Raw genomic sequence first — 8444 nt, 5'->3', positions numbered from 1 at the left:
TTCCTGCTGGGACTGGAACTTCACCAGTACGAAGTATTTCCCCCTGCACTTTCATAATCCGTATATTTCCTCACCTACACACAACTTGCCTTCAGACATCATTCTCTGTTTAAATGGCAGTATTGTAGAAGCTAACTCTCTATGAGATAATCCATGATTGCTTATAGGATATTTAGGAGGGAACTTCACAAGGCTGTTGACATTTCGGAACTTCATTCCATGTGCTTTTTTTATCAGTAGCATATATTTAGCAAAGCCTAAAAAAGATTCTGATAGTGGATGAAAAGCGGTTGTTTTTGCTGTAGGAATGAGTTTGAATAATCGTATAAATATTTATGTGAGTGCATATATATGTATATTCATATATATATGTGCATATTCATATATATGCACACAAGTAAACATACACACTTGCATGTAAAAAACAATATTCACAGCTAAGTTACTTTATTGGAGTTTGGGAGCTTGACTTCATGTCACTTAAGCAGAACTGGTGCTATTGATTTTATGACATGTTTTGCATGTAGTTCTAAAAGATAATAAATGTCTAAGTTCTAACTGTAATATACTAGCACAAAAGCTTAAATTGGAAAAAAATAGTTGTTCCATAATTTTATTTCTTGAGTCAAATGGGAACAACTTTGAAAACAGTTCTTTACTATTTTTGTTCATTGGCAGCATTTGCATGCTATGTCACACATACAATTTATAACTACTCGTGTAAATACACCAGTAATAAGAGACTTCTAATAACTTACAGTTAAATTTTATTAACATGATTAAAGCCAAATTTCTCTTCTAACCCTGTTGTGTTTTTAGAGTGTGCTACAAGTTCAGATTCATTCTTACTTTTCCAAAGTGAGGTGTTGTTTGTGTTGCTAAACAACGAATTAGTGTCATATAGAAATATATGCTTAGCAGTGACATGTGTTTAACATTGCAGTGATCTTAGAATCATAGAATGGTTTAGGTGGAAGGGACCTTTGAAGATCATCTAGTTCAACACCCGTGCCGTGGGCAGGGACATCTTTCACTAGATCAAGTTACTCAAAGCCCCATCTAACCTGGCCTTGAACAGTTCCCATGACTGGACATCCACAACTTCTTTCGGCAGCCTGTTCCAGTGTTTCACCACGCTCATCACAAATAATTAATTTAATAAATAATTAATAAATAATAATTTAATAAATAATAGATAATTTCTTCCTTTTGTGCAATCTAAGTCATCCCTCTTTCAGTTTAAAACCATTGCCTTTTGTCCTGTCACTACTGGCCTGGGTAAAAAGTGTCTTTCTGTCTTTCTTACAAGCCTCCTTTATATATTGAAAGGCTGCAATAAGGTCTCCTTGGAGCTTTCTCTTCTGGAGATTGAACAACCCCAACTTTGTCAGCATTGATGTACAGTTTTCCTTCTTTCTATTCACTGAAGCGGTCTTTTCCAGACCAAACAGATGTAATTATTGAGGATATTTCAAAAGGAGCATTAAGGGGTTTGATGTGGTCTAAAGCTTGTGTGTCTGGTATAATAATTATTTTAAACAGCAATGGAAATACTTTTGCACTCCCACTGATTAAGGAAATCAGATTTTTTAATCTTTTTTTTTTTTTTTTTCTGTGCAGAAAGCTTCTAGTATAAATTAAATTTGTATTTGGTTAATCTCAGTATCTTGTTTTTAATGCTAGGTGCAAGCAGTGTTCAACTCCAAAGCCTATCAAGAATCTCAGTTCCATTGCAGCAGAAGAGCAACCATCATGGGAACCAACTGAAATAGCACAAGGTCAGCTGACATGATAAGGTTCTGAAAAACATAGTTACTTTTGAAATCATTACTGTACGAATTAAAGGATATTTGATGTTTAATAGTTTCTTCTACCACAAATGGCACTAGTAACACCTATATAGTACAAATGTGATGAAGTTTTTGGTTACAGGTGTCCTTTTTAAACTGTGTATGTGCTTGCAGTCCTAGAAGTTAGTCTTGCTTTTGAAGGTGGTGTTTTTCTGACCTGATCTAAAGGCACTCTAATGACTTGTACAAGTTAGACTTCTGTATTCTGTAAGGCTTATCAATGCTAAGCATATCATAAAATGGTTAAGGTTGGAAGGGATCTCAAAGATCATGAGGTTCGAACCCCCCTGCAATGAGCCAGGGACACCTCACACTAGGCCAGGCTGCACAAAGCCTTATCCGACCTGGCCCTAAACACCTCTAGGGAGGGGGCTTCCACAACCTATTCCACTACCTTACTACCGTCATGGTGAAGAATTTCTTCCTGATGTATATATTCCAGAGTCTGCAAGAAATAGTATTAAAATCAAAGGAATTATACCGTAACATTGGAACGGGCTGCCCAGGGAGGTCATGGAGTCACCATCCCTGGAGTTGTTCAAGAGGCATTAGTTGTGGCGCTTCAGGATATAGTTTAGTGGTTGTGGTAGTTGGAGTACAGTTGGACTCAGTGATCTTGAAAGTCTCTTCTAACCTTAATGAATCTATGATGTGCGTGTTCCATGCTTTGTGTCTTTCTTGTGTTACTTTATATATTCAACACAGTATTTTAATGTTTATAAATTAATGGTATAACATACTAAGTTGGAATATCTAAGCTTGGTAAAGACCTTATAAAAGAAAATATTTGAGCAATACAGTGTGGTTCTCTTGAATAAACATAATTAAATACATGTGAACTAATATTTAACTGATAGTGTTACAGCACCTGCAGTTGGCATTTAATTCTAAAAATGAAAACTATTCATTAAATGCTTTCTAGCATTTATTTTATTTATATTTTTCTTTTGTTGTCTGTATTTTCAGACTAAATTATAATCTGCAAGTTTATCAGATCAGTTGAACATGAAATGTCTAGCCAATTTAAGTCAATGTACCCAGAAAAGACTGATGCAGAGCTGCAGTAACTTTTGTTTGCAGCATAACAGTTACTGCTGTCAGTGTTAAAAAGACAATAGTGAACTACTTATGCTAGAATATTTTCAGAACTGTCAGCAAAGTTTTTCAGAATAAGACTTTGCCAGGTGGTTTTTATTACATCATGTGAAATGGATTGGTTTCTGTAGAAAAAGTTTTCAGATGGAATGCTATTTTATTGTCACTGAATTAAGAGCAAGTCTCCTTTAATCTCCCATGGATAAAAGAACAGGAAAAGGGATATCCTATCAAGGCAGGATCTAAGATCTAAGCAAACATTAGCATTTGATTTACTAGGATGAGAATCTATTATAGTGTTTCTAGGGAAGCTGCAATGTCCTCTGAAAATATAAACCATGTCTATTTTTTGGCCTGTCAGTTTATACTTTTTATTGACAGTATTCAGTATTCAGTCAGTTACTATTAAAGGACAGATATTGTCAGTTTGAGTTATTATAGTTTGTCTTGTATATTCACTTTAAGAAACAGGGGTTTTTTTCTACAGTTTTAGGTATTGAGCTTCTCCAGTATGTTTTTATTATGAAGTTTACACTGGTTGATGGAACAGGAGCACTGAATGCATACCTTTTTGATTATGTAAGTAAATGTAACTGTAAGTAGACTCTACAAATTAGTGTCTAATTCTTTACTCCTGTATACTTGTAGTTTCCCCAGCTTGGTTTTCTCTGTAAACATAGTGAGTCTATTTGCTATTCCATAAAGCATGTCACTAATGAATTTTCTGTAACTCACCCAACTTAAGACAATCCTCTGCAGAATCCACTTTGGACATCTCCCATTTTAACAGCAAACTACCATATTACTCTCCAGTATTTTTTTTTTATTTCTTTCCTTTTTACTTTTAATTTGTAAGCATTATTATTAAGTTAGCAGTTTGATGCACAAAGATGGTTTGAGTAAGAATTTTTTGGTAGGATGATGGTGGAGGATTTCTAACTGACAAGAGCTGGTTGTTACTTCCTACATCTCTAGTTTTGGGCTGAAGATGAACTGTGTATGTCTAGCATCCTCTTTAGTGAAGTTACTCCTCTACATGTGTTTTTATGTGCAGTATAGTATCTGCTGCTACACCCTTTCTGGGCTTTTTCCTCTTGTTTTGCTTTCTGTTTTTTTTTATTGGGTTGGTTTGTTTTGGTTTTTGCAAAAAACATATGCACACCCATGTGCACACATGCACACACCCATTTTAGTTGCTATCCTAAATTTTTATATAGTACCACAACAATTTTGAAAACAGTAAGTAAGAAAACCTTAGTCAAAAAGAGAATTAGGATCTAAAATACACTAGTATTACATTGTATCTGTTGTTCTTCTGAAAGTGCATGTGTGTGTTTTCTTATTCCGGGCAATTGATGGCTGGGAATATCAGGATCTCGCAGTACTCATTTGGAGGAACCTATCTACCCAAATGAAAAATAGTCAGTGTAGTAGCACTTCAGAAGTCTAGAAGTCTTTAAATGGGACTTTGAAGGGAATATTCTTCTTTTTTTGAATGTTAAGATGGTACCTAAAAATAGTATTGGAAAAAATGTGTGTTTTCTTAAAAGACAGTATTAGCACCAAAGGAGATCAAAGACTGCAATCCCAATTTCAGCTAGTCATTTTTTTTCTTCTACTGTCCTTTTTCCTTTTTATATCAAGAAAATAAACTGAAAAGGTGGGGGAAAAGTTTTTAAATTATCTTTTGTTGTAGAATTCGAAAAATCTGTACCTCATGGTAGCTTAGATTCTTACTTGATACTGCTCAGTACTACAGCTTAGCTGCAGGGAAAATAACATAGTTTCTTCTAATTGCCAGGTGCTAGCAGTCCTGCTGATGGCACTTCAAAGACAAGCCAATACCTTCTGAGCCTAAACTCAGGCTCTTCAGCACCACCTGAAAAGCAACCAGGCTACTTTGAAGTGCAGCTTCACACTACCTGCCAATTGCACTTCTGTAGGAATGCTCTCAGTTCTTTTCTTTCCTCTCCTATTTTTGGGAAAAATCATGAAGGAAAAAACAGAAAAGTTGTACAGTCAGAGAAGTTGAATGAGAGAGGAAAAAGTAGTTAGCTGTGTCAGTTTTGCTGCTGGATTATCCACTGACTTCTGATCACTTCCCTTAAACATGTCATACAAAAACTTATACAAAGGCAGATTATTCTGTATTTGTATCTTTTAACAAAAAAAGAGAAATTGCTATAAAAAACCTTAACTCACTTTGAGAAGGTATGAAATAATGAGCCTGTAGAGACAGAAAATCAGGTAGGAAACTTGGAAAGAATAAAATGGGATTATTGTCAGTCATGCTTACTGATTATGGTTTTAATATATACAGAAAACATTTATTTAATGTGTCAATGTTCCATTCTTTATTTTACTCCTGCATTCAGGAATGTATCCCACAGTACACACCTTTCTCTATAATAGTTTCTAAAAGTATCAAAGTGAAACTCGAACTAAAGGTGTTCCACTTGTACAAAGCCAGGTTGCAGTGCCCCCTTCTTTTCAAGTGACTTTGTTCTGCTCATTGCATGACAGACTGTTGAGGACTGACCGTCCTCTCAGGCCATAACGGTGTCAGTTTATGGAGGTTTATGAGGAATATCTGCCAGTTATATACATATATAATATATATATATACACATATATATATATGTATATATATGCTTTTCTGTAGTCCCAGAATACTCAGGGTACTGAATTACAAACTGCTAATATTTTCAGAAAGTTTGGGCTTTTTTCTATATCTGAACAGTTCTAGAAATAATACTGTTCTTCTGTTTTGTTATTTAAATGGTAATTTTAGATTCCTTAAATGATAAAGGAACATGCAGTCATGGTTCTAGCTAATGATTTCTTACCCCTCTTCTAACACCTCATACTTTTCTGTTCTCTTCCAGGAAAAGTTTTTCCAAATTCCTGCCTCTGAAATCTTAACTAATTGTTTTCTTCAACAAAAGATGCAGATGACCATGAATACGCTCTGTCCTCCAGGAAGAAAATTAGGTCAGCTTGCCATTATTTTTAAAGGGAGATGGGATGGGAAAAGGGTCTTTCAATCTGCTGTTGGATATGCAGAGTCTTAGAATTCAACTTATGCATGGCAAATTTCAGAACAGAGAAATGCAGGAGAAATGTAAGGAGAGTTCCAATTAATTTGTTTTGATGCATTTCTTTAATGAACTCCCTTTTGAGAAGGAAAAGTCATGGTTCAGTATATTCTCATGTAGCATGCAGTGATGTGTGAATAGAGTCACATCTATGCAGGCACTAACATATCATTTGTATTAATACGGAATTTAACCAGAACACTCTTGTACTGAATGTCACAGCACGTTAGGGAAAACTGAAAGGGAATTCAGTGTATGGTACATGACTGAGGTAAGATTCTATTTTTGAATGCACATGCTAATTTAGAGCATCCATTGCTACATAAAATCTGTATAAATTAGTCAAAAATTTAACTCAAATCCAGTCACAGAGGGTTTTGTCAAGTATTCCTGTTGTGGTAGAGAGTAGCTCTGCCCAAACCACACACATGCAAAGTCTGTGGCACAGCTCCAGCCTCCGGAGCACACCCCTCTAAGTATGTGGCTGTCAGTGACCACTGCAACCCTGGTAGAGTCTTCACAATAAAAAGTGGCCCTACTGGAAGGGGTGTAAAGGATGTTCCCTTTGAGACCAATGAAATTGTCTCATTGAGACACATGAAAATTAGTTTTGTTACTGGAAGGTCATTATATGGGCTATACTGTGGTAGAACTACACGTACCAAGTGTTCGGGAGGACACAGAGGCAGGGAGGGTGAGGCTTGAAGGGGTGTCGCTGAGCAGTGTTTTATATGATGTGGGAGATTTTAAGTTACAAATTAGAATTTCAATATTAATAATTAATTTTTATTCCTATTACTGTTGTATATACTTAGATACTCTAGTTAAAGTCCTGCTCAAGTTATACTTCTCTCCTTAGAAAAAACTTAGAAATGCATATTAAACAATAAGTTGTGTTTTGTTTGTAGATGACTTGCCGTGGCTGGAATGCTTCATCAAGTCCTATCATGTCAGAGATGAAACGAAACGTCAAGTTTGTTACCAAATTTTTGACACTACAATTGCTGAAGATGTTGTATAGTGATGTGTTGCTAACAGGAAGTAATTCAGTAAGAATCCAATTTTGGGGTTTTTGCATTAGAGACTGCATAAAAAAATTTTTGTTTCTTTCTGAAGAAGCTAACCTGTACATAAGAAATTTTAATTTGTATATTGATGTGAATGGGAATTATGCTCGGATGTATTTACTACTTTCCTAACATACAGCCTTATGATCTGAATCCAAGTGCAGGTGCTAAGCCGTTCACTGAAGGCTGCCTGGCTCAGGCTGATGGAAGCAATCTAGTATCTATATGTCCTTCAAAAAGGCAGTGATAAGCTTACTATAAACTGTGAGTTTTATTTAAAAATATAGTCAAAATGTTGCTTTCTTTGTTTCAATATTAAAATAAATGATGGCAGCAGAGACAGGGAAAAGGAGTTGTCTTGTCCCACTCGCTGGGTTTCAAAGAAGATGAGTCTTTTTATGCCCCAAAAGTGCCACTTTACGATAAACTACAGGTTTAGCTACTAAACTCTTAATATAGATCACACCCATTCACCTAGCTCCCAAGAGAGCAACAGTTGCTCCTGAATAAGTTCAGTCATCATTAACAACAATCCAAATATATGAAGCTTTACCCAACAATTAGTTCCCATTGCAGCAACAACTGCTTTGAGTCTCTGGCCACCAGCTTCATCTTGCTTCTGAAGTGGCACCACAGTGTGGACACACTAGTCATCTATTAAAAACTTCCAGAGCATTACAGTTCCAGTGAACACCGTATTCAACAGTACAGTGCCCTTTCACTGCCACCCTGTGACACCATCAGCAGGTAGTGGATGCTCTTTCCAGTCCCCACCTTGTGACTCCATCACCAGGTAGTGGGTGCCCTTCAGTCCTGATCGTTGCTACCACTGGCAGGAGTACCAAGGCTCCTTCTCTAACCTGTAAGGAGGCACAGAACTGGCCTTGGCTTAGAAGCCGAGCTTCGAAGTTAGAGCTCGGGGACTCTCCACCAAGCACGGAGAAGGTCGGTTTTCCCAGTCGTAAAAGCCTCTGGGTTTTACTAGTGTCATAGGCACAATCCCAGTGGAGGGCAGCTTCACCATTACAGGTGACTGATTATTTTTATCATCTGGTACAGGGTTAGTGCCTGCTACCGGTTCCTCAGGAAAGAATGCTAGAACTTGGGGGTTTCCATAACTTCCCCAGCAGTTGTTAATGGTAAAAGACTGTGGTAACCATGTGTCCCTGTCACAGCGTGGAACATCAGCATGTTTCTCAATCAGGTGCAGTGGGCCTAGCCTCTGGTAAGTCTTGCGTTCATCCTTTAGGGTGGAATTATGGATATGACCATGTAATTATTATCACTAAAATTAAAGTCAAACCATGAAAGTAAGGTAGTGTAAAATTAATGTTGCC

At 36.6% G+C, this 8444-nt stretch overlaps 1 protein-coding gene across 1 annotated transcript in view; it reads left to right on the top strand.

The window, feature by feature from the left end:
- Positions 1–7061, top strand: part of POT1 (protection of telomeres 1) — a 60651-nt gene extending 53590 nt beyond the window's left edge. The window contains exons 16-19 of the mRNA XM_010003389.1: positions 1684–1778; positions 3433–3524; positions 5831–5936; positions 6949–7061. Of these exons, the coding sequence (XP_010001691.1) occupies positions 1684–1778; positions 3433–3524; positions 5831–5936; positions 6949–7061 (406 nt within the window). The remainder of the gene's footprint in view (positions 1–1683; positions 1779–3432; positions 3525–5830; positions 5937–6948) is intronic.
- Positions 7062–8444: the final 1383 nt, after the last annotated feature.

The sequence above is a fragment of the Chaetura pelagica genome, unplaced genomic scaffold (assembly GCF_000747805.2).
Source record: "Chaetura pelagica isolate M959 unplaced genomic scaffold, ChaPel_1.0 scaffold57, whole genome shotgun sequence".
In the NCBI taxonomy this organism is placed as follows: Eukaryota; Metazoa; Chordata; class Aves; order Apodiformes; family Apodidae; genus Chaetura; species Chaetura pelagica.
This window is presented reverse-complemented; position numbering and strand designations above follow the sequence as displayed.